Source organism: Danio rerio, chromosome 10, assembly GCF_052040795.2.
Source record: "Danio rerio strain M-AB ecotype USA chromosome 10, GRCz13ab, whole genome shotgun sequence".
NCBI lineage: Eukaryota > Metazoa > Chordata > Actinopteri > Cypriniformes > Danionidae > Danio > Danio rerio.
Genome location: NC_141030.1, coordinates 8,969,615 through 8,997,500, shown reverse-complemented (window position 1 = coordinate 8,997,500; position 27,886 = coordinate 8,969,615). Strand labels below are relative to the sequence as shown.

Genomic DNA, 27,886 nt, shown 5'->3' with positions numbered 1-27,886 from the left:
ATAAAAAATGGACTGATGGTGGATTTCTGTGAGTTTATCTGTTGATTGTCAAATTGTTTTTCTTAATTAAAACACTTTACCAATGTACAAACCCTGTCATTGGTGCCTTTAACCTGTTCCTGTTATTTAGGAAAATAAAATACTTAAGAAATAGCAAGTTGTTATCATTCCCTGATTTATTAAAATTGATTAAAACAATTGATTAAAAACATTAATTATAAACAAATTCTACAAATAAATGCTATTTGACCATTGTCCCCATGTTTCTGTTAGTCCTGTCAAATTTGCATTCAATTGGTAAGGCAATGACTATGCATGTGACATCATTTGTGACATCAAGCTGACAGTGATCTTGGATGCGTTGCATGATTTTATACTTGTTTTTGTATGATTGTTTGAGAAGGACAAGCTTAAAGGTCAGGCCTTGTCACATTTTTTAAGTGAAAATATACGCTTTTGGTAGAATGTCCCTTTCACATTAAGCGGATTAAACATAAAACAATTAAGTTGTCCCCCAATAAACTCAAGAATTGTGTTGTTTCAGCACATTTTTTGATAAGTAGCTTAAGCAGGAAAAATATTATTTTGTGTGTGTGTGAGTTTGAGCACAATGTTAATATTAGTTTCATTCTACAACCACAAAAAACAACAAAATGCCGTCAGCATTTAGAGGTTTAATTTAAAGCATTTTTTTTTCACGTGTTTAAAGTTTATTATTTTTTTAAACATCAAAATACCATTTTTTTTTATTTCATAAGAGTTTGGAAATCTAATATTTGGTGGAATAATCCTTTTTTTTTTTTTACATTTTGTTCATTCTGTCCAGTTATAAGATATCATGAGGCCCATATGTAGGCCTCAGTTAGTAAATTAATTTGTGCTATATATTACAGTGCTTAGTCTAACTTTTTACTTAAAATGGAAACAATATTTTTTACTCATCAAGTCTGAAAATATATCACTAATACCAAAATAATGGGTGGCACGAGGGCTCGATGGTTTGCACTACAGCCTCACAGCAAGAAGGTCACTAGTTCGTGCCCCAGCTGGGTCAATTGGCATTTCTGTGTGGAGTTTGCATGTTCTCCCTGTGTTCAAAGTCCAAAGCCATGCGGTATAAGTGAATTGGATTAACAAATTGTCCGTAGAGTATGTGTGTAAATGGGAGAGTATGAGTGTTTCCCAGTAATGGGTTGCAGCGGGAAGGGTATCCACTGTGTAAAACATATACTGGATAAGTTGTCGGTTCCTTCCGCAGTGGTGACCCTTAATAAATAAAGGGACTAAACCAAAGAAAATGAAGGAATGAATAACAAAATAATGCACAAAACATATTGAACATTACATTTATTAATTTGGCAGATGTTTTTATCCAAAGTTACTCAGAAATGAGAGCGATAAACAAAATCAAATCAACAAATGAACAAAATTATGATGTAGGCTAAAAAACGAATGTTTAAATCATCATTATTTTCCAGAGACACCAAATTAGGTAAGTTAAACCCAAAATGAATTACTCAACAATTAAATCTCACACTTCTTCATATTCTCATCAAATCATACGTATGCAACACTGTTTTTCTTTGCATCTAACGTCATTTCTTTTTGTTTGTGCATGCTCTTGTGATATAAACGGAGTTTCCCCATCACATGATGAGTTCTACAAATTCCATGATGAAAACATTCCTTTTGCAGAAACTTTTAGTTTCACGTTGAGGCTTGTCTTCCCCTATGAGGCTCCTCAAATAAGGAAGTTTCTATTCTGGATGCTGATTGGCTGAGGTGAGCTCTCATTTACATGTCCTATCTTTGGATGTTCTAAGAAAAAGAAGCTAGCAAACAGCTCTAAGCCATTGTGTTTACGTCTTTAAGGAATGCAGCAGTGACAGGTTTTTTGTTTTGTTTCCAAAGGGCTCCGTTTCTTCATTATCATGCGTAGATAATGTTTATCTGTGTTTTGGAAGTACGAGGGAATCATAAAAACTTGGGTGCTTATTATGACTTGATACAAATCACATTAATCATTAGAGAACATAATATTTACTACAATATAGGACACTGGGTTTGTGTTCTGAATTATGCAAGAAAAAAAATATATATATAATTTACACATTATTCTTTTGCCAATATACATAGTCTATACATACATACACACACACACACACACACACACACACACACACACACACACATATATATATATATATATATATATATATATATATATATATATATATATATATATATATTTTTTTTTTTTTTTTTTTCATGATTTTGAATAAAGTTTTTATCCCTACAATAATTGCATCCATTTGATAAAAATACATTAAAAAACAAAGATTTATTTATCTATTTATTTGTTTGTTTGTTTGTTTGTTTGTTTGATTGATTTATTGATTTAGAGTTGAATTACTGCAGTCTTCAGTCTCACATCATCCTTCAGTCTCACATGATGATATCATTTGCTGCCCTTTTAGTCATTGATCATTATTAATTATTAGTTGTTATTATTGTTATATTTTTTTCCTGCTTTACATCACTTTTAGGAATGAGAATAAATTACAGCATTTACATTTACATGAGAATTTATTAGAAAAAAATATATTCTGCAACATTATATCATCATATCAACATCATATCATATCAACTTCAGCTTTAGGGAAAAAGTATTATATGACAATATTATGCCATCATAATAATATTTTTCAAAATTCCAAAAGTAACATAAGATACTTTCTCATACTAATGTGAAAGTACAGGGGTTGGACATTAAAACTGAAACTGAGACACCTGGTTTTAGGCTGCAATAATTCATTAATAATGTGTAGGGGCTACTATTGCAGCTAATACAACATCAGTTCGACTTGGGAATGACTGATACAAGTCCTGCACAGTATCCAGAGGTATTTTGAGCCATTCTTCTTGCAGAATAGTGGCCAGGTCATTATGTGATGCTGATGGAGTAAAACGTTTCCTGACTCGCTTCTCCAAAACACCCTAAAGTGTCTCAATATTGATCTAGTGACTGTGGAGGCCATGGGAGATATTCAACTTCACTTTCATTTTCATCAAACCACTCTGTCTCCAGTCTTGCTGTGTGTATTGGTGCATTATCATCCTATACCATCCTGTACGGCACCATCGTTGATTGAACCATTGGGTAAACACAGTCCTCCAAAATGGTTTGGTAGTCCTTGGCAGCAACACGTCCATCTAACAAAAACATTGGGCCTAGACAATGGCATGATATATAGTTTATGATGAACCACCTGTCAAAATTTGATTGATGACTTCCAGTTTAAGGCCGCCTCTTTATACATAACTTTATATATTTGTTAGATTCTCATCAGTTAAAACTATTTATATTTTAGAATTCCGGTAATTAGGTTGTAATCAGATTGATTAAATTATAATTCCAGTAATTAGAATTTATTAAAACTAATTAAATTATTGCAACTGTTATTAAAACAGTATATATTTTAATTATCCATTTAATTTATTATACCTTTATTATTTTGAATAAACTATTATATTATATTATGTTATATTATATTATATTATATTATATTATATTATAATATATTATATTATATTATATTATATTATATTATATTATATTATATTATATTATATTATATTATATTATATTATAATTAGTAAACTCATTTATATTTCTGTTTAGCCTTACTATTTTGAGTGTTTCTCCTATGTGTTCGGTGTGTGAATGTGTGTATGTATGTGTGTGTGTGTCTGTTTATAAGGAAAATATTTACTAATCTGTAGACAACATCCATGCATTCATGACTGTTTGAGTAAGATACATTTATATCAGATATAGATCACGTATCTGATGGGTGGTTCCTATTAATTGATATATGTTGTTAGCTGATAAGGAAACACTGGTGCATCACCCACTGACCGTTAGACCACACCCTGACAACTGTTTGAGAAAGATAGCATCATACAGGGTGTATTTTTCCTAATGGTAAATAACGATAAGAAAGTGCATTTTAGAGATAATATAGGTGACACTGATTATATTGCCAAGTTTTGTTCCAGTGGTTCCCAAGTCGTACAGGTACCGTACTGCGGTGGTAATGTTTGCATGAAAGATAAAAATAAAACTCTAAATGCTAAAAATTCTTAATTAATAGAACACTTTGATTGGTTTGGATGATTGGTATGTGTTACAATAATGACACTAAAGCCTGGTTTATACTTCTGTGTCAAGTGAACGCCGTACGGCGCTGTCTCTGTTAGTCTGCTTTAACACTTCTGAAATGCCAGTTGCACTAGCAACTAATTCGCGCGGCACTCTGTCCCGCCCAGACTCGTCAGCGCTACCAAGCCAACCAATCACAGAGCTTGCGCTAGGCGTCGTTGCAACGTGTAGTTACATTTTTCGAGAGGTGCACATCAGCTACGGCGACGGCCACGGTGTAGGGCTATGTGTCAACGCCATAGCATACGCGTGCATTTGACGCAGAAGTATAAATCAGCCTTAAACACATTCTAGGTCATCTACAAACATGACAAAATTGTCAGGAATAAAAACACCTCTCACTGCACAACATTTCAATTATTAAAAAGTTCAAGGTGGTGTTTCTGATTTCACAACTCCTCATTATGGCTTTTGACTTGAAGTACAGAGGAATGCATGAGACAGCTGATTTTGTTAGGCTTTAACATTAATTTTCATGTGTTATAAGCAGACCATCTAGTTCTGGATTTTTTTATTATTTTTTTTTGTAAAAAGGGTTTTAGAAAACGCTATAAATATGGTTTTTGTATGAGAGTTGGCAGCAGGGCCGGATTAACCAACGGTCATTATGAGCACAGGTCCAGGGGCCCGGTAAATAAGTATTGCCGCAGAATAAGCTAGGTTGGAATAAGCTAGTTAAAGGATTCCCGCTCATCACTGTTTATTGACAGAGATAACATAACTAAAGAGCACAACAGACAGCAGCATAAGTGGCATAGCTCGTGAAGCATGTGGCATTTATCTTTTGACATGAACCCGCTTTGAATTCAGCATCTGTAGTTTTCCCCCACTACATATCAGATTTTGCTTTTTTTTCATCACAAGGAAGACAAGTAGGAATCATTAATAAGTGTGTGTATTATGGAGGATTCATAGAACTGGATTGGAGAGATGTTATGACCAAATCAAATGCATTATAAGTTTGTCAAAGTTATACATTAAAAATACCCTTAAATGTTTAGTATTGCTTCAGTGAACTTGAACAAGTATATTAAAATATATTTATTTTCACTAGTTGTATTAGTATTTTTTTTTTTTCAAAGTGTGCTTTAAATGCTTCAAAAATAAAATAAATCTTTGTAGACTAGAATTATATGTACTGTATACCTTGGTCCGTCTGCAATTTTCTAAGAGCGCAACCCTCATCAAGTATAATTTAACGCTTTAGTAACCTTGATTTTTCTCTCACTCTACAGCACTCGACTCCATGTATACTTGCTGAATACATCAATACAAGTCAGCATAAATTTATTTCCATCGTTTATGTAGAATAGGTGGACATGTCAACTGAATCAGCTTGGAACTGGGTATTCACACCATAAACTCTATTTCATTTGTATTTCACAGAAGCCATTTTATGTAAAGTGTACATGTCAACATATCTGATAGGTGTTTATAACTTAGCCGGACTGCTCTATCCTTAAGCACGGTATCTTTTGAATGTTTATTTTTTACCTCCTAAAGCGCCAGGGCTAGATGGATGGTAATAAATCTTTTTTCGTGAGACATGTTCAGGCATGTTTCTGTTTCACCAACTCACAAAAGAATAATATAAAACTTGTGTGTCTTTTATTTAAATCAAGGAAATAAACGTAATAATATCAGGAAATGGTTATCTTTAAAATCTATCTAACAACATTACAGATTGTTTAGGTAACAAAGAAATTGTACACACGATGACATGTTTTTATCTAGAATGTGACCAGAGAATCAACAATTTCTCATTTGTCACTATCTTCATTTTTATACTAATTTTTTATGTAAGATACTTACATTCGACATACAGAGAACATCAGTGAATCAGAATCAACAGAAACTTCAGACATTGCATCTATGAGCTCTTCTAATCATAAAACTTGTTGGTTAGGCACCATTAACGCAAACATCAAACATACTGTCCCATGAATTATCCAGAGTTCTCACAATTTTCATTCATTTCTTGTGATTTGTCAAGCGTTTAGAACAAGATAATCAGTTGTCATTCATAGCATCAATCACTTAACTGACCATTAAACTGACCTTTGTCGGTTTTTAGGTATATGTATTTCTTATGTTAGAACAGAGGTGTAAAGAGTACCTGAAAACCATGCTTGAGTAAAAGTACAGATACCTTACAGTAAAAATTACTCCATTACAAGTTACAAGTCACCAATTCCAATAAGACTTGAGTAAATGTATTAAAGTATCTGATTTTAAAGGAACTTAAGTATTTTACTCATACTGAATGTAGGCTTAAAGATTACAAAGAAATGTTTTATTTCCTAATATTGAAATTAAATTGAACACCTCAATGTTTTAAAATAGCAGAAAAAAAAATAAAACAAAAGTTTCAGTCAAACTCAAACATCCAAAAAAGCAGCAAAACAGTAAAATAAGATTCAGAGCTGACTTTGATGTTATTCAAATCTCAGTCTCAGAGGGGGGCAATACTTTTATTTTGAGTAGTTTTTCAATTGGGATCAAATTAGGATGTTTTCTCTGTATTAAAATTAAACAAAGAGGAGCAGTGTTTTTTTTTAACTTAGTAAATTACATATAAATTCAATGAAAAATACATTTCAAACTCACAGCTAAATGCACCTGATGTTAAAGGAGATAAAGATGCCGACTTGTCGTGCACAATCACAATGTAATGAGAAATGGTAAGCGTCAGTTCAAATGTAGTGGAGTAAAGAGTACCTATATTCAATCAAAAATGTAGTCTAGTAGAGAGTAAAAGTTGCTTATATTTTTAATACTCAATACAAGTACAAAGTTAAAAAAAAATACTTAAGTAAAGTAACAAAGTCTGTTTACTCAAGTACTTTACACCACTGTGTTAGAAGCTCAGCTGAATTGTGACCTAAGCACGGTAGTGCCAGAAATCAACAGAGTCACTGATGATTGTTGCGTGTATCTTCCAGTCTTGCCACAATGAAAAGTTCGCTCCTCGATCCAACAGTGTGAAACTCAGGTTTAAAGTTTATACTGGCAAGTTTTTCAAACTGTTTCAGTTTAATTGAAGTTTATTTGTAAAGCGCTTTTTACAATATTTTTTGTTTCAAAGCTGTTTACAAAATGTGTGCTATAAATGAAAATAGGAGAAATATAAAAAAAACATAAAAGCAAACATATAAAACAGAAGTACTTCTAACAAAATGCCTGTGCATTAAGCAAGATGGAGTGTTAGTCAAGCCCACTCACCTGCATGAGCACCCTCATACATCATACTGTTATGTGATGCATTGCATGTATGACTAACTAAAAAGATAGGTCTTTAATCTAGGTTTGAACTGAGAGAGTGTATTTGAGCCTCGGACATGATCCGAAAGGCTATTCCAGAGTTTAGGAGCCATAAATGAGAAAAATCTGCCTCCTTTAGTAGACTTTGCTATTCTGGGTATTACCAGAAGCCCTGAGTTATGAGATCTTAAAGAGCGGGTTGGATTGTAGCGAGACAGAAGATTGGTTAGATAAACAGAAGCTAAATTATATAGAGCTTTATATGTAATAAGCAGTATTTTATAATCAATTGGAAACGTAACAGGCAGCCAGTAGAAGGTCATATTTTCTTGACCAAGTAAAAAGTCTGGCAGCTGCACTTTACACTAAATGAAGTTTCTTAATAGAGGATGCTGGGCAATCAGCAAACAGAGCACTACAGTAATCCAGCCTAGAAGGCATTCAGTTTTTCTGCATCTGAGATAGATAGCATACTTCGTAACTTATTGATATTTCTCTGATGAAAGAAGTCGTTTTTTTTTTTTTTTTTTTTGTGGTTTTCAAAAGTTAAGTTGCTGTCAAATATAACACAGTAGAGATAATGCTGACATTGCAACTCTCTAATTGCAGGTGGAGTTGTGAAATCTGCTCTGTACAGGATTTTGGTCCAATAAGTATTACTTCTCTTTTTTCTGAATTTAAAAGAAGGAAATTGATGTTTATCAAATAGCATTGTTCCAAAACATTAGCAAAGCTTTGTCGTGTCCTCACAGAAGAATATGAAATGCAGTCTTCATGAATTTGTTCACAGTTGTCTCTAATAGTGAAACCTGCTGTTTGGTTTTGTAGAATCCCACTCGGCAATGAACAAAGGCTCTTGTTTAGAATGACGGAGATGTGCTCTCTGAGAGTGGTGGTGTCACATCTTATCAATATGTACCATAAGGAAAAACACACCCTGTATGGTTCTATCTTTCAAAACAGTTGTCAGGCTGTTGTCTAACGGTTAGTATTAGATGCAACAGTTTTACCTTATCCCTTAAAACCATATACCAATTAGGAGGTAACACCCACCACACCCAATCAGATATATTCCATATCTGATATGAATCTATTTCGATTGTTGTCTAATGGTTAGGAAACAATTCCCTTATCAACACACACTGGTATTCTGACATTATTGCTGTTATTTCAACATTATCCTGCATACTGTGGCTCTTAGAACATCACAAAGACTTGCTGTCTTGGTCAAAGATGGCACCAACAATCTGTCCTCTTTTGAATTCTGATATGTCATACATAATGTTGTTTGGGTAACACTTTACAATAAGGTTCATTAGTTAATGCATTTACTAACATGAACTAATCATGAACAACACTTGTACAGCGTTTATTAATCATAATCAAACATTTACTTATGCATTATCAACATCCAAGTCCATGGTTGTTACCATTAGTTAATGCACCATGAGTTAACATGAACTAACAATGAATAACTGTATTTTCCTTAACTAACGTTAACTAACATGAACAAATACAGTAGTAAATGTATTGTTTATTGTTTGTTCATGTTAGTAAATGCATTAAGTAACATTAACTAATGAACCTTATTGTAAAGTGTGACCGTTGTGTGCATCACAATGATTTAAGCAAAGCTGTGCTATTACTTATTATTATTCCTTCACACTCTGATCTTACTGGTGGAATCTGACATCAATGAGGACTGGCCACCAGGCTGTTTAAAGTTAGCCATGAAACCTCCAACACTAAATTGGCCTATGTTTTAGTTTTGCTGTTTACCCCCGGCTGTATTTGTCATGTTTTTATTTTTATTTTTATTTTTTTATTTAAATTTAAAACTAATTTAGATTTAAATTAGTAATATATAACTTTTTACCAGTGTTGCTTAATTTTTACACAACTGATATGATTTCTGAAGGATCTTGAGAGATTAAATACTGTGTTGAAAATACATATTTCAAGCAAAGAATTTGGCTAAGTTATATTTAAAAATATATTTCCATGCTTTTATTTCATATAAATAACATAAGTTTAGCTTGATGTTTCCAAAGTTGTGACAGTTATCATACATTACTTAAACACTACAAAAATTTTTTAACCTGAACACAAAAATGCTCTTTTAAATGGTTTATATTGGCTAATAATAACATACATAAGTCCACGATGTATATATATTTTTACAATTTGCTTTTTTTTTTTAAATAATAAATGCAAACATAAGAACGTGGGCTCAACCCCAATAGTATCTGGATGCTGCCTTGCATTTGTAATCTGCATGTCTCCTTTTTTTTTTCTTTTTTTCCCCTGCTTATTCGTTTCTTCAAATCACAATTTATAATCAAAAACGCAATTTGACTGTTGGTAGACCAGCAGATGACGCTGTTTCTCAACAAATGCTCTTATTGAACTTTTAACTGCGCTCAAAACGTCAGTGGCGGAGAGCAGAAGTGGCGGGCAGGTCGTGTTACCTCATGACCTGTAAGATTTAACCACTGTGGATCTGGACGAAACGGTAAATTGATGCTTTATTACAATGTAATCCCTGGATTAGCCTGGGCATTTCGTATCCTTTTACCAAAGACTTAATTTTTTAACTGTTTAGTGTAACAACGCTGTTGGGAAATAAAGATAAACAGAATAGTTGTTAAACAATAACAAATCGTGACTGTCATAATATAAATAATATGGCCCAAATAACACAAAAAAACAAAAGTGAATATATATATATATATATATATATATATATATATATATATATATATATATATATATATATATATATATATATATATATATATATAGTTGTAATTAGCATGAAAAATAGCCTATATAAATTTAAACTATTAACCAAACCATGATCAATAACAAGATGTAGATGACAGCAAAAAATAGATCATGGAAAAAAAATATTTATTCGGCTACATTTAGGTTCATTAATGTTCTTCTGACAATAATAAAAAAATAAATCAGTTCCAACTTCACAAACACTTAATTAAACGAGCAAGACCATTGCTTTTATACTATAGGAAATTACTTGAGGACAACAGGAAAACTATATTTAGCATTAATATATATTTATATTATATTATATTAATGAATGACATTACCTTCTGAATCTAGCATATCAAAAGGATAATCTTTACCTTCCTCTTGCCTATGCTCAATGAATATAACCTGTTTTTAGCTAATGTCATTGTTAAGGGGAGAAACTGTGGACCATTTGGAAATGTTGGAAATTTAGTAAGGTGAAAAATAAAAGTAAACAAAGGTGTAAGCTATCATATAAGCATCTAAAAGTATCTTCTTTTGTGTAATTTTTGCCACTTTTGTGAAATTCATCTAAATATATTTATTTTATTCTATTATTTTTTTAGAAGAGCAATTTGATAATTTCTATTTTTGACCAGTATATAGCCAGCAGCAAAGACCAGCCAGATGCTGGCTATCATTTTCAAAATGCATTAGCACTTTACTTACTTACACCATTTTCCAACAGGTGGTGTCATTGCTCCCTCTAGACTAGACTGGGAGACAAGTCAGATTTATGAAGTGCTAAAAATGTTGTAGAAAGAAAAGCATGTGCATCTAAATTAGGCAGTTGAAATATTGATGCCAGTTGCTGTTGGTCCTTCCACCTGATGAGCACCTGTCTGGACGAGGGTGTGTGATTGTTTGTGTGTGGCATCTAGCTGTTTTGGACTAGAAATGCTTTAGCACCATCTAAATGTTGACGAGCACCAAAAGGACATTTTATAGCATGTCTTCTTGTTACAATTGCTTACGGTGGTTTCATATGAAGAGCAACACATTAATGATATTGCTTTTTACTTTTTTTTAAGTGTGTCGAGTTATGGGCTATAAGTTTTTATTTCAGTTTGTTTGACACTATTTATTTAATGAATACTGTCTGACCTCTTTTGGTTCTTGCAGGGTTTGTCATCTATTAGCTAGCGATTCTAAAGAAATTAGGTTCATCAATACTGTACTTCTTTATTTAGGATCAACGTAATTACATTAGGTTATAGTTAAGTGTTGGCCTATTTCATTAATTAACTCTGTCTGTCATGTCCTTGATGCAGTAAATTACCCTGTTGCCCAACAGGGAGACTTTTAGATTCATTTAAAGCTCTTTATAAAAGCTCTAGAAGAAATAGAAAAATCTAAATTGTACGTTGTTGTTGGGTGATAGATATTGTAATATTGTAAGTTATACACTGTAAAGAAAATATCTGTTTATTAAAAGTTACCATATTTTGTGATTCACAAGTATTTTATGATTATTTATGGTTGTGATTTGCATTATGGGATGTTGTTGATCTGCTTTGTTGACTTTTGATGTTAAAAAATTCAACTCTACAGTTTAACAAAGGGACTTTTATTGACATTTTTGTTTGAAATGATGTATAAGAAATAATATATAGCAGATTATTACAAGGTATATCATAATATAGAGCAACAACCCAGAGAATATATCTCTTCAAACTTTTCAAAAGTTAATAAAAGTCAAGTTGTTTAAAAAGATCAAAGATTCCTAATGTAATTCAAAAGCATAAATAAATGGGAAAAATTATTTTTAAAATATCAAATAAAAACATGAATCACAAAATCGCTAAAACTTCTAATTTATAGATAATTTAGTGTAGTGCAATATTCTTTTTTGTCAATATACTGACCTTTACTATACTGTACTGTCTTTAAAAAAATTATGTAAGAATATTAGTACTTATAGCATATAATCTATTGACTTATATAATTTTTTTGCTAACAAATAATAGAAATGAATTATTTAAATCATCATAAACGGCTTAATACTTTTTGCTATAAAAATATATTAATATATTTGCTATAAAAAATATATAAAATCTTACAAGTAAGTGGGCTCAACAAATCACATGCAGAAAACAAACTCTTTCATCTCTGTGGCTACGTTCACACTGCAGGCAAATGTGACCCAAATCAGATTTTTTTGCCCACGTGTGACTCAGATCTGTTTTTGTCATAACAGTGTGAACAGCCCAAACCACGTGGGATCTGATCTTTTAAATTCTGATTTGTGTCACTTTCATATGTGGTATTAAATCAGATACAGATGTGATATTTTGCAGTCTGAACCAGAGTAAAAGGTTATGTTGGAATTCATGTGACTTTTAAATATGTTTTGATCGACACACGTCATTACTATGTACTGGCTCGTGCTGCAAACATCATCTACTCTGCAGTGTCAAAGCAAAGTAGCACACTCGACCAGGCAAATACTCTACCCCCAAATTGTTGTTCATTTTGAATATTTTTGAATGACAACTGGCGCTTGTTAACCAAAAATCAACCATTAACCTGTGACCCCTCAAAAAAGGAGTGTTCATTAAAAATACTACCATGATAAGATTTCATATATGAAAATAATAAAATGCATAGGCCTAAATGGAATAGCTATATTTCACTTAAATAATTAATACATTAACAAAACCCAATGCAACAGGTTCCTTTTAAAACTTTTTTTGTTATGGATGAAATACTTCAATATGCCAGAAGGCAACGTTTCAGTTTCACGTTGATGAGTTTTGACTGGATACAGCCAAAGACTATAGAATACAGAAGTCACCCGTATCTTTTTGAATAGGGAAAAGTGTAACGGTCATTGTGGCGAATAAAGCCCGTCTTCTAGTAAAGGAACCAATCATCGATCGCTATATGGTGAATAAAGCCCACTCTCTAGTACAGGAGCCAATCATCGATCCCTATATGGTAAATAAACCCCGCCATCTTTAACAGGAGCCAATTATTGATCACCATATGGTGAATAAAGCCCGCCATCTTGTACAGGAACCAATTATTGATCACCATATGGTGAATAAAGCCCGCCTTTTAGTACAGAAGCCAGTCATCAATCGCTATATGGTGATTAAAGCCCACCTTCTACTACAGGAGCCAGTCATCGATCGCTATGGGCTGACTAGTCTCCGGTAGAGGGACTTGAACAAGATGCGAGTTTCTGCAGATTTTATGTGATTTGGATGTTTAGAAATGAAACTAAAGACACAGTTGTTGATTAATTTTATAAGTGATTTCTAATATAAAATTCAAATATGAGCTTGGCAAGCAGTTTTGGAGAATTAGATGTTTCCCCATTTAGACAGAATGCCCGAGCATACGGCCTGAGAGGTATTTCAAAGATGGCGGCCAAGTGAAATGACTTGCCCTAAAGGGACTTTGATACAGCCTTGTTTATAACCATTCATTTATTCATTTTCTTTTCGGCTTAGTCCCTTTATTAATCTGGGGTTGCCACAGTGGAATGAACCGCCAACTTATCCAGCACAGGTTTTACGCAGCGGATGCTCTTCCAGCTGCAACCCATCATTGGGAAACCTTCACACACTCTCTTTCACACACATACACTATCACCAGTTTAGTTTATTTGCATGTCTTTAGACTGCGGGGGAAACGGGAGCACCTGGAGAAAACCCACACGAACGCAGGGAGAACATGCAAACTCCACACAGAAATGCTAACTGACCCAGCCAAGACTCGAACCAGCGAGCTTCTTGCTGTGAGGCGAAAGCACTACCTACTGCAGTACTATGTTGCCTGTTTATAACCAATTAAAATGAATTTACAGTAGGCTAGGTTATCAGACTCTGCAAACCTTATAAACTTCAACACAGGTGAACCAGGTGTGAGTCCTGCCTTCACAATTCAGTCTGCAGCTGCTCATGAACCCTTGATGAGTTCACTACATCTGTGGTCAGAGAGACGCCCACCGCGGTTGTCATAAATGACAAATCATCAGTGTTTCAATCACAAAACACACAGGTTTGAAACACTAAAATGCACAATCAGACTATTAAAACGAGTTCATAGAAAACGCAAAGGTTGTCTGTAAAATATTTAAATTAAACATTATCTGACAACATGCTTTATTCACTTCATACAGGCATAATTAATTAATAATTAGACATTTTGTGCTGTCCATAACTGTACTTTTGTGCATGTGGGTCAGTTTAGAAACATGATCTGTTCACGCTGGACATCCAATATTAGCCGCATTTATAACAGGAATGTCAACAGCTATGCAAAACAATCTGATCTTAGGAAAAAAATCAGATTTGAGCATTAAGCCTCGCAGTGTAAACATAGCCACTTTAACCGACACATTCTTACAATCACCCCATATATATATATATATATATATATATATATATATATATATATATATATATATATATATATATATATAAAACATTGTGCATTTTTGAAGTGTGCTTCACACTGGTGAGTGGGTTTAACAAACCACCTGTAGAAACACCCCCTCCTCTCCTAACTCTAGCACTGAATTCTCTGAGCACAAACAGTTACTTTGTATAATAAGATTTTCTTGTGCGCAATGCTTTTTTTCTGTTGAATCGCTGAATGCCTCCTAAACTTTACGTTGCTTTGAGTAAAGGCGTCTGCAAAATGACTAAATGACTTCCTTAAATTTTTCTCCCAATATTTACTTATGACAAAAGCCCCCAGACCCTTTAGAAGTACTTTCATGAACCTTTTTCTGAAAATATTACACACACTCATAATCATTGTGCAAATATGTGTGTATTTCAGTGTGCCTTTGCATTTAGACAGGTTGTCCATTCTAGTTTTGACAGACAGGTCATGTCTTCTCATTAAGGCCGCATAATGTTGCTCAGCCTCATTTAATTTACGGCATACCATTTAAGAAGTGCCTCAGTGAGCCTCTGTGATCAGGAGGGAGCTGTCAGCTCAGCGCTCCTGAATGCCTGCAGCTGAACCGGCTGTGTGCTCAGCTGATGACAGGGAAGTCATTTAGCTCCAGTGACAGGCCTGAGAGAGCGAGAGCTTGAGACTGCCCTAAAACCACGCTCACAATGGAGAGAATAGAGCGGCTCATGAAGGGATGCTTTGTGCATCGGGGAGGATGAGCCCTCCTGGTCTCACACCCATAGATCCGGTGCGATCGCATCATGCATACCGCCGACATGCCTTCACAACCCAGTATATTCAGCTTTTAGTCTCGCTTCTCATGCAGGAAGCACCTTAGGTGTCTAAAGATGCACTGGATGATTTTTATTTCATAAAATCTGTTAAAATAACTGTTGGCTGTAGTGAATTTTAATTATAGCACCACTTTTAATTCAAGATAATAATATAAAATAGGACTTGGCCACTGGAGAAATATTTCTATAGTTCCTAGAACTATTGCCAAGCTCACTACAGGAAATTTTTGTTCTAGGAATAGTGTTTGGGGAACTAAATTAGATCAGATCAGAGCTTTCTAATCTAACACAATAGGAATTGTGAGGTATATGTACAATGACAGTGTGAATACATGGATAAAGCACAGCATTTTAGGTGTAAAAAAAACATAAAAATTAATAACGATAATGGTTCCAGTAGCCTGTGTCTGCTAGGCAAGGCAAACTATATATATATATATATATATATATATATATATATATATATATATATATATATATATATAGTAGCGAGGCAGAGGGAAAATACAAACACAATGGCGTGGCGTTACAAACAACTCCCCAGAGGGTGCTTTATTTACACGGTGAACAAAGGTGAACAGAGTAAATGCAGTGCTCTTCTTGGGATAGGTGCTCAGGTGCTCTAGGAAAATGGTGAGGTAGAGTGAGAGTTCGGGTGCTGGATCGATCAATAGCTGGAGTCCACTGTAGGTAAGAGACAGAGAGGTACAACCCTGCTAAAAAATCCAGCTTAAACCAGCCTAGGCTGGTTTTAGGTGGTCAACCAGGCTGGTTTTAGAGGGGTTTTGGCCTCTTCCAGGCTGGTTTCCAGTCATTTCCAGCCTGGTTTTAGCTGGTCAGGCTGGAAAATGACCAGCTAAATCCTGCTAAAACCAGCTTGACTAGCCTAGCCAGGCTGGGAGCCCAGCCAAATCCAGCTATGTCCAGTTTAAACCAGGCTGGTCAAGCTGGTTTTAGCTGGATTTGGCTGGTCATTTTCCAGCCTGACCAGCTAAAACCAGGCTGGAAATGGCTGGAAACCAGCCTGGAAGTGGCCAAAACCCCTCTAAAACCAGCCTGGTCGACCAGCTAAAATCAGCCAACCAGCCTAGGCTGGTTTAAGCTTTTTTTTTTTTTTTTTTTTTTTTTTTTTTTTTTTTTTTTTTTTTTAGAGCAGGGAAGCGTTATTGCAGGGAGTCATGAAAGAATGAAGCTCGTCTTCCTCGTGTGTGGGGCTGGCTTATGTGTGTCTCCTCTTGATTAGCACCAGCTGAGATCGATCGAGTGTTGATGAGGTGCCAGCTGGGGTGAATCCTTGACCAGGGCGATGTGACACCGGTGTACTCGCTACAATATATATATATATATATATATATATATATATATATATATATATATATATATATATATATATATATATATATATATATATATATATATATAAATGTGTGTGTATATCTGTAATACTAAAAAACAGATGAGAATTAACATGTATGCATCACTCAAAGGCCAGGCAGTAAAAATAAGTCTTTAAGTTAGATTTAAAAGCATCCAATGATAGAGAAATCCTGATGTTTAAAGGGAGATGGTCTACAAGCTATAAATGGCCTAATAAGTTCACTTACATAGACCAGGGCAGAATTGTGCAATGCTTTAAATGTGAAAAGAATGATTATAAAATCAACTCTGAATTTTATAGAAAGCCAGTGCAATGAGGTAAGGACAGGGAGGATATGATTGCTTTTCTTAGTTCCTGTTATTAATCTGGTGGCTGCTTTCTGAACCAACTGTAACCGAGAGAGTGTTGACTGGGGTAGACCAATGTACAAGAAGTTGCAGTAGTCTAACCGAGAGGAAATTAAAGCATGGGCTACAGTTTCTAGATCTTTTCACAACTGCATTTACATGCTTGTCAAACTGTATAAGTAGATCAAAAGTAACTCTAAGATTCTTTGTGTTATTGTGCAGATTGTTGTTTAGGAATACCAGCTGAGTTTTAATTGAATCGTTAGTAGCAGCAGGACCTAATAAGAGCACTTCTGTTTTATTTTCATTCTGTTGAAGAAAGTTATTGGTCATCCGGGTCTTAATGTTGGTTAAGCATAAAATATGTGTCCTAAAGTAAATATTTTCCTAGTTTGATAGGAAATTAATGTTGGAGGTCATCAGCATAGCAGTGATAGTTTATGTTATGTTTGTGGAGTATTGAGCTTAAAGGATGCATATAAAGAGAAAATAATTGAGGGCCAAAAGTATATCCTTGTGGAACACCACAACGAATGGGTTTAGGTGGTGATGTAAAAGATCCAATATATACAGAATGATATTTAGTGCTAATGATGTTTGGCTCTGCAAGTTGCTGTTTTAACCAATAAACTTTTTTTTTATCAAAAAAAAAACAAACTTATATTGTTTCAAAAAAATAATTAATTAATTAATACATACATAATGTAATAGTAACCAAATATCAAACAAGTCAGTCCATTCTTATTTAAAAAATAAAGGAAGAAATCCCAAATGCATTCTTTGTTGAATTGAGTAAGTCAGTCTTGCCATACAAGAAGACATTTTCTTAATCCAGAGGGACAAAGAGGGACCATGAGTACTGTTCCATTGAATAGCAATAAGGTGCTTTGCATGCATCAGACTCAGGTTTTTTAAACTTCTATTCATATGAAATAAGGCAGGTGGAAAAAGACCAAGATTACAAATTTTAGGGCAAACTGGATTTTATTTACCAATAGTTTTAGAGATTACATACCTTTTAATTCTTTCCAAAAGGATTGCAAGTGCTGCTCACATTGCCAAACAAAATAGAAAAGTGTGCCCTTGTAAGTCAAACATTTCCACAAATATCTAAAATATTTCTATTACATTTATTTAATTTATTTATTCCGGTGTGATATATGTTTTCATTATCCAATTACATTGGATTAGTTTAGAACTGGCATTAATCAATAAAGTTTCTGCTTAACGCAACTTTCTTCCCATTCATTTTCTGTCAACCGATAAACTTAAAGTCAAAGTTTATTTATATAGCCTTTTAAAATGTCAAATGTTTTTCAATGTTCTTTACATATGAGAAAAAAAACCAAACTAAATATTGTTAAGAACACACAATCAAACACTTTAATAAACAAAGCAATAAAATAAAACTCTAATAGAGTCTAATGATATGTCAACATTCCTAATTCCCAAAATCTCAAAATAAGACACAATGAATACAGCCTTGATTGTAGCATCCTTCAATTGTTAAATTTGTTGAATGCATTGCTTGATGTTGCTTTTGGATGAATTGCGTCACTTCGGGGTTCCTAAATACATTGTCAAAACAATTATTAAGATGGTACGGGGGAAATTAGTTCTCAGGGAGCCAAGCATTGAGGGTGGTTCCAATACTATTGTCAAGTCTGACATGCATCACAGAATCTCTATGTCTATCAATCTCTATCCTTACCGTTATATATGGCAAGGCTCAACAAATGATACTAAATAAATGTAGGATCAAAGCCCCTACAGTAATGCATGTAGATTGGTCCGAATGTACACTTTATGAAACTGGTGGTGTGAAATGTTCTTTTCCAGTATAAAGAAACTTTTGATTTAAAGGTGCCATAGATGTTAAAGGTTCTGCTCCCTAAAAACATTTATTTTTAAGAGTGCATGCTGAAGATGTTGATGATCTTTGTGCTGCTTCTGTAAATCGGAAACTCCTCTGCTCCTGGCGTACGCTCTCCTTGACCTCAGGTTCAATCATAAAACGTCAAGGAAGTGTGGCCAGCTTTTTCAGACAATCTGCAGATCTGCAGTTTGGACCTAACAGTCCCTGAGGGGCCCGAAGACACAGTGAGGGTCCTGATCCATGATGTGTTGCTGTTGAAAGACAGGATTTCCCTGGACAGGAACCTTTCCGTCGTCGGACCCCCAGCCTTCTCTGGCCTCTTGACCCCTATCCTGTGCACTAGAGCCCCTCTTCACGCTGCACGGTGCATAGGGTGTATGAATGGGGTCAGGAAGCCACGAGTCTTCCACCGGCTCCTTGGGGGTCATAGCTAGTTTCCCTCTACTGTAACCGTTCTTGAGCCGCCCTCCCGTCCCATTGTTCTGACCAAGTAAGGCTACGCACGTTTCCTCAACAGTTATTTTTGCCTGACCTGCACAGTTGATTTATAATGGATTGTGTCTCGACTGGGCCTTTCCCTCTTGGTGTGGTCATTTTACGTTGCTTGAAGAAAATATTGTGAGTGTACTCCAGTAATTTTATTAGGAATCTACATGAACTAGAGCATTGGTCCTCAACCTTATTATCACTGTAGGCCGGTCAACACTTTTACTATGGACTTGGGGGTGGGGAGGGGTTGGTTCATAGGCGACCGTCAACTTTCTTAGAGGATGACAAGCTGACAAAACATTGCTGTCACTCTGATGTGTCACGTTCGTGGTTAGGGAAAAAGGAGCGAGGACTCAGGTGCAGCAATAATGGGTTTTTATTAATAATAAAATAAAAACAAAAAGGCAAAACAAACAACCCGAGGGGGAAAATTCTAATAAAACAAATAAACGAACAAACAAACTTGACTGGACAGGACTGGCAGGACAAGGCAGGGCTGGACACAACAGGACAGGGAACTATCGACGACGAACTGGCACAAAACAGAAAACATGAGGGGATTATAAAGCAAAAAGTAAATTGACACAGGTGAACATGACAACACAACAGGATGGGAGAGCGCATGACACAGAGAGACAACACCAGCCATGCACTCACATAAAACAGGACAAGAACATGCAGCCAATGAGAGAACTCATTAACCGCATGTTCATGACAAGACTAACACAACACTGAAGCACACGACAAAAGCACATGACCACAATGTAAACACAGAGCCATGTGCTTTGAGACGCAAGACACAAGCACACGATAGATAAACACCTTACCGTGCGCGCTCACACATAAGCAACGCGCATGCTTCATCTCAGCGACAACCAAAACTGAAACCAACTAGACGGAGGCGCCGAGAATAAAGCAGCACGATGCTGACAGAACAAACACAAACACTAGTACAAGAGCGCGCACATCTGAGGGACGCAGAGCGCGCGTGGCCACAGAGACAGGACCAGACATGGGTAGTCTCAGAGCTCTGCCACCAAAACAAGAATTTACAAGACCAGAGTGGCAGAACCCTGACACTTCGGTTATGGAAAAACATTACAAAGCACTGCAGTGTTTGGGTATTCTGTGCTTGTCTGAGATTATTAGTCTACCGAAATGTGTATATTCCATACAAGCTGAAGCTGATTGGTCAGGTTTTGTTACATGACTGTCAGTGCACTCGGGGCATTCATTCACTTGGTTCGTCTGCACGAGCGGGTCATGCCGCTTGCACCCACACCTCCATTGGGAATAACGAACTTGCGCGAACTCTATGGATAACAATATGCGAACGGCTGCTGTCATTTGCAATCACCAGCTGTTGATCTGTTTGCACAGACATGCTAGAATCACCTGATTTGTTGATAAATGGGTTGTGGATCCATTCCTTGGCAGTACACGGGTCCTTCACTGGGCCTTTTTCCCTTAGCAAAGAAACTTTCCAAAGACGTCTGTTTGTTACTCATTTTGCAGCTTATGAATTAAATTTGGGCACTCAAGTGACTGAGATGTAACCTAGAGAATACGGTAATTTTTCAAAACAAAAGGCTTTTCAAAATAAAAGATCATTCAGACTCATATAATAAATTAAACAGAAATAATTAATGATTTCTTCTGCGGCCCGGTACCAATTGATCCAAGGACCGGAACCACTGAACTAGAGAACAAAAAATTCATCATCCAAATTTTATTTGCATTTAAGTTGGGCATGTGAGTTTTCCTCATTTGCCAACCAAGAACTGTGGTGTTTAAAAGTTACTTAAGTGAAATTTCATAGGCGGTGTCCAATTTTTCCTGTATGTAAAACTGATTTTGAATTTGCTTGAATTTGGTTAAATGAGTTTGTTGTGCTCTCTAACAGAAAGCTGCTTGGTTTGAAAGTGACATCTGTGTAAGCTCTACTTAATTTTTTTACAGTATTGACAAAAGACAATGACACTCGTTTAGGGTGGAGGTTTCCATGAGCTTCATTGTTCAAGAACAACACATTTCCACTTTTGCATTATTACATAATTGATTAGCTTTACCATCTTAATGCACAAGTTTGGAGCTATTTGTAAAAATGGCCAGAGCAGTTCACATCTGACCTGGGTGGTGGAGCAATCAAAACAAAGCCTCATTAACCAAGCATTGCAGTTACTTACTGCAATTAGCTTAAGCAGTATCAGATATCAACATTACATTTGAATACTTTAACATGGTATCAACCATTTTGATTGCAAACTGTCATAAGGGTGTGCCAGTTTGCATAGGTGTGGTTTGAGTGTGCAGCCATTTGTATCATTTACGTTTCCATTTATTTATTCAGTTCATGCTTATGTAAAGGAACCTGAAATTAGAACAGCATGGATGAGAAGTGCACAATATTTTTAAAGCTTCAAACCAAATTTCCAAAGTTGTCCAGAGAAGAACTATTTATCGCAACTGCTAAGAAAGTATCTGGATGCTTCTGATTTATTAATGACTTTGCATCGCATACAAGACATGAAACAAAGCAGTGAGTAAATACTTTCTAGCTTGTCTGTTTTTTCAACACAATCTCACGGCAATTTGTAACTTTTTCATTTAGTGGCTAATTCGTACAAATTCGTACAATCTAATTCGTACATTTTAGTACGATTTGCGTATCCCCCAATGACGGTTGTGTTTAGGGGTGGGGTTAGGTGCCACGCCTCCTTTTTAAAATCGTACATTTTCTTACGACTGAAATTAGCCACTAAACTGCCAAAACGTAAAATACTTACGTTTTCTCGTGAGATCAGGCTGTTTTTTTCCATTCAGTTTGAAGGATAAGAATTGTAATGTTTATAATATATTCAAATATTCAATTTATTTGTTATTTTACTTTCTACAAAAGGCAAGCTGAGATTTTTCTTGGTACTTCCAACTGGAATGACTGGTAGAGCTGTGTTTAACTGCCATAAGAGTTTTGGGGAAATCAGAATGATGGGGCTCATTAAAGGTGTGTGTATCAGGAATAGCAGAGGGCCAAACACCAAGCCTAGAGGTACACCAGCGATCATAAGATGTCACGAAGATTAAGCAAGCAGGGACTGGATGCAAAAGACATATTTCAGTTATATAGATATGCAGCATTTGTACAGGCTGTTGAATTATTTAGAGGTTGTGTCATATCCAATCTGTTCTGTTGGAATTTGCTTCTGAAATAATGTTTGTTATTGGCCGTTGTGATAGGACTTTTAAATCAGAGAGTGTATTGTGTTCTAAATGGCTCATCTCCTTTAAAGTCTGTTGTTTTGCCTTTCAAAAGACTGTTGGCTTAATGCTTTGCTGTGCTAATGAAATGTTAGTTTACTCAAGAGATCAGTAGATGGTGTTGCTCAAACCTACATTTTTTTCTGCAGCATGAAATGCCATTAGATATATAAAATTACAAAACAAAACTTAAAAAAGCCTCTCTTAATGAAATCTCTATTTAATTGTGCTAATCTACCAGATAGAGGCTTACTTTTAGCCAAACTGTACATATGATAATCAAATATTTACATAGATAAAGCACATTAGTTCAAGGTTTATTTATTGTTAATGTTGTATTTATTTACTAGGCTTAGTAGGCATCCATATTTGTCAAGTAAGTATTTAAGATCTTACCCCTTAATATTTTGGATCTTGGTGTTTGCGAAAGAGGAAGTGGATGAAAGCTGCTGTAATTGAGTTCCTGGTAGAGAGTCTGGGCTTTGATGAGGAAAGACAAATACACATCAGCAGTGATCCATCTATTACTTGAGTCACACCAGTAAGAAAGAAGGACCATCAGTCTGTCTGCTGGCTTTGAATGTTGTTGATGTGAGCAGCAGGGGAGATAAAGTGTTAAAGACTCTCTTCAGGTCAAAACACCAGATATTTTCTCATGAGCATGGTCAAATTTGGCTATGAAACCTTCAACACTAATTTGGCTATGTGTTTTAGTTTCATTGTCAAACCCCTGTACTTAGAAATGCAAAGCGAAACTGATGCTTTTCAAAAACACATCGGCTTTATTTCATTTGATGCACACATTTAAGTAATACATGTTTTATGTAATGAGTGATTTTAGAATTGTTCTCTTGCAGATCCAGTAGTTTGAGTAAGAACATGACTCAGGTCTCCAATATGATGATGTCACCAGAGCACAGTTATAATTGTACCAGCTATAATACTGAATAATCCAAAACCTGAAACACAATGAAGACATTTTCAATGGGCTCAATTATGTGTATATGGTACTGACAATAGAGAGACTTTTAGACTAATAATCAGTTAAATTCAGTGATCTCTCACCAATCGGCCACAGTGCTGCCGTCAATCCATTTCCACGCTCCTTCTGTTTTTGTCAGACCAATCCAAAAAGAACTAGAAGTTGCAGCCTTCAGTAAAAACTCCTGTGATCATTGAACAATAAAATGTAATCTATCAAATACTGAAATTAAATAATTAATAATTTAAACAGATCATCATACGTCACTGTGTGTAAACAAACTAAGTATTCAAGAGACTCACTTTTTCTTCTGTGCTCTTTATGATGGCCAGATCGGCTCGTTTTTGTTGACAGTTTTGTCTGCTGTCACTCCAGCTCTTCTTCTCAGATGAAATATAATAGAAACTGGATCTGTAGTAAATCCACTTAAAGTTCTCAGCGAGCTGATCTGTAAGCACAACTCAGTGTAAATGTTTTTTCAGATGGTCTGTCTTTGATTTATGCATAATGTGTATGCAATTGTTTATTTGTTTGGAGTAGAAGGATTGAGAAAAAAAAAGATTTAAACTTGAAAAATTATAACAGTTTTTAATGATTTAGGGAGAATAAACATGATTACCCTGTGTATAAAAGCCATGCTGGAGTTCATCGATCTTCTTTTTTATCTGCTCTCTTTCTTCAGTCAGGTTATTGTTGTGATTCAGTATCTGCTCTCTTTCTTCAGTCAGGTTATTGTTGTGAGTCAGTATCTTCTCTCTTTCTTCATTGAGTTCAGTGATGTGTGTTAGTAAGTGTTTTCTCTGGATGCTAAGCACTATAACAGCCGTCAACAGAAAAGCACACAGTAAACACAAACACACTTCTACTGCTCTCTGCTTTCTGCTCTTTACGGAGACGCTTCCTGATGATGAAGAACACAGGACTACATTTCAACACTTCACACTTCTCATTCACTCTAATGACATTTACTCTTAAAGTCTTTATCATCTATTTTAGCTCAAAATATTTCTCTGTAACCCAGAGGTACTTGTTTTTACTAGAAATGCTCTTTATAAAGTGTATGAGCTGAATGATGTGAGTACCTGTGTGCTGAAGCGGCTGCTGTGTCTCTGTGTTTGTCTTCAGATCATGACGTCTCACAGTATCTGCGCTCTCATAAATATCAACCATCATTTCCACACTTTGTCCTCTGTGTATTTCAATTATCTCCACTTCTTCATAAATACCATCTGTCATCTCTGATCTCTTAGTATTGTTGTACATTATAGCAGTGTGTTCATTATCTTGGTATGTTTTCAGCTTGTCTTTTATCTTGAAGTTGAGACCAATTTAGAACCATTTGTGGTCAATGTGTGAATCACATGATATTCAAGGACAGGAAATGCATAGACATACCCACTCTGCCCCAAAACACATTGAGTCATTGCTGCTGGTGCAGAACAGGATGTTCAGAAAAATGCATAAATGGCATCCTAATAGAATGATTTCAAGAGTTCCCACTTAGATATGCTAGGCACTTATAGCAGGTTTGGCATGCTGTCTCGGGAGAGAGCCCTGAGCTCGGAGATATTTGAGCCCAGGTCTAGAAGCATATCAGGAGAACCAAGATCAGGTAGGTCTCGATCGCTCCCCCTTTAGAAGGGGAGAAAAAGGAGGAGATGGGGTGGAAGCGGGGATTCTTCCAAAATGAAGTGATCCATTTATACTAAGCTAGGATCATTCTGATTGGATTATTACTGATTACGGATGAGTGGCCAGCGGTGCACAATCATATCACATGCTCCTCTCGAAATTAGTTTATGAAACTTCACTTATAAGCCAATCCTGCTTAGTTATTGTTGCTAACCTGAACAAACAAGTACTTACAATCACTGCTGTCAATGTTAAAACTGACCTTGTCCCCAGAGGTTTTTGTTCATTTTGAACACAAAAGGATCAGCTCTCGTCAAAGATTCAAACTGTAATTAAATTTGTCAAGGAGGGATTTTAAAATGAGTATGTGGGTAGCAAGATTAATTTGAAAGTTACAGTTTTCAGATCATCACCTGATCACCAGCAAACAAGCAAACTGTGCTGGTCCTTAATGGACTCCTTAACTTTGCAGAAGGGTCTGGATGTAGACCTGGTGCAGTCGCAATCTGAGCTGCATGCAATGCTTTTTAATGCTCACACTTTACCCCACCCCTAACCCTACGCCTCACAGTGATGTCACTAGCTTTAATGAGTGCATTGTGTCTGACAATGCAAGTCAGAGAGTTCCAGTTCCAGATACTATTGCCACTTAGGGCTAACATTGAAAAATCAAGTTGTCCTGTAAAAAATAATAATCCACCAGTTTAACCACCTAGGGTTAATGTGATTTCACCAAGTAGGACAACTTTTATTTTGATCCTGGAACAACATTCCAATGAAAAAAAAGGGATAAGTTTACAGTTTATGTTAGGTTTAGGCTTACAGTTAGGGTGATGCGTCTCTAACTTTTATTCCCCTCTGATTTTGGGAATAGCCTACAGTTAGAGTTGGGTTTAGAGGTAGGGAACAAAAATGACTTTCCAGAATAAATGATGTTTCAGAATAAAATTCAGGATTGCATCTAGGATTAGGCCAACATTTTGCCATAGATCAAACTCTCAAGGGCCCTGCTCTCACAGCCTGCTCTTGGCCTGAATGGATATTTGACTCCATTTCCTTTGAGTCAATATATTAGAATCAGCATAAATGACTTGAGGTAAGCAGCATCTCGCCATTCCATAAGGAGCAAATTAGGAGTTACTGGATCCAGATCCTCAGCACTAGAAGACATATAGCCTAGGGGTTTAGAATTCAAAATCTCCTCCACCTCCACCAAAACAGTTGCAATAACCTCTTCTTTAACAGTTTGGCCTCCCAAGGTTAAGCAAAGTGCTGACTTTAGCGAATCTCTCTCTCCCACGTCCCGCTAAAATGTGGGGCATAAGGGGGATTGTAGGTGAACTTCGGCCCCGTTTACACTAACGCGTTTTAGTTTGAAAACGTAGAAGTTTTGCTTCGGTTACGGCAACCATCCACACTACGCCGGAGTTTTCGAGCTCCAAAAACGAAGCGCTTCGAAAACGCTGCTGCTCCGTCTCAGTCTGGATGGGGGAAAACAGAGACATCTAAAAACGGAGGCAGGGCTGCCGACTTTCACCTATCTGATTGGGGACATCCCCTTTAAAGGGGACAGTGTACTTTATAACTTCTTTTACATCACCCTGGCTATGTTGTTTCACTTTCTCAACAATAAAATGTAAACATGATTTAAGGAAATGCCTATTTTCATTTTAATATTAGCAACTTAACAGACAGCAGAAATGATGAGGCATCGTGCTGCATATATGAGCATCATCTTCACTGTGTGGATATTTATAACAAAACGAAGCCTATAACAACTGCCTCCTTTCAATGTCAGTGAAAATACGAAACATATCCTCTCTTTTGCTGAATATCAGTTTTAATAATCGATAATGGCCATTGTAAAAGTATAACATACAATAAGTTTATACATTATAGGAAATAAAGGCAAGCGATCAGTCAATATACAGAATAAAGGCTACGTGGTTACATTAATCATTAACTTATCTTTGCGCTCAGCCAAAACACGTTACCTGAGAACAAGTAATAGATTCCAATGACCAAAGTCGGGGAATATGTCGTTAGATATAGACAACAAGATTAATGAAATATCATGTGGATAAATAAAATATATATTTCACAACAAGAAATTTGTGGCTATTGAAAATAGCGATCGGCTAGTAATGTTGGAAATCTACTAGCCATAGTGGCTGGTAATCAAAACAGTTAATCTCAAGCTCTGGTCATCACTCTTACAAAATGGACAATGGTACTTCAAAAACTCGCTTCCTTCTTTGATACTGAAGGCTCTAGTACAGGGGTGGGCAAACTCGGTTCTGGAGGGCTGGTGTCCTGCAGAGTTTAGCTCCAACTCTAATCACACACACAAGCTTATAGATTTCTAGTGATCTTGAAGACACTGATTAGCATGTTCAGGTGTGTTTCATTAGTGTTACAGCTAAACTATG

The 27,886-nt window shown here is 35.6% G+C and overlaps 3 protein-coding genes across 4 annotated transcripts in view; 1 reads left to right on the top strand and 2 right to left on the bottom strand.

The window, feature by feature from the left end:
* tctn1 (tectonic family member 1) overlaps positions 1 to 27,886 on the top strand; it is an 845,382-nt gene that overhangs the window by 580,824 nt on the left and 236,672 nt on the right. The gene's annotated exons all lie outside the window — the stretch shown is intronic.
* LOC141376303 (hepatic lectin-like) lies at positions 23,603 to 25,168 on the bottom strand. Of its 2 annotated transcripts, none has more exons than XM_087270176.1 (5): positions 24,908 to 25,168; positions 24,445 to 24,726; positions 24,128 to 24,273; positions 23,909 to 24,009; positions 23,603 to 23,802 (listed from the first exon to the last, which is right to left on the bottom strand). In XM_087270176.1, exons 1-5 carry the CDS (start codon positions 25,086 to 25,088, stop codon positions 23,664 to 23,666), a joined length of 849 nt encoding a protein of 282 aa, XP_087126302.1. In that variant the 5' UTR covers positions 25,089 to 25,168; the 3' UTR covers positions 23,603 to 23,663. The 2 variants fall into 2 exon arrangements, with proteins under 2 accessions (XP_087126302.1, XP_087126303.1); XM_087270177.1 differs by having other exon boundaries at positions 24,445 to 24,639.
* Positions 24,488 to 27,886, bottom strand: part of LOC103911722 (uncharacterized) — a 146,818-nt gene continuing 143,419 nt past the window's right edge. Inside the window, exon 5 of the transcript XR_015944860.1 lies at positions 24,488 to 24,625. The gene's annotated coding sequence lies outside the window, so the exon portion shown is untranslated. The remainder of the gene's footprint in view (positions 24,626 to 27,886) is intronic.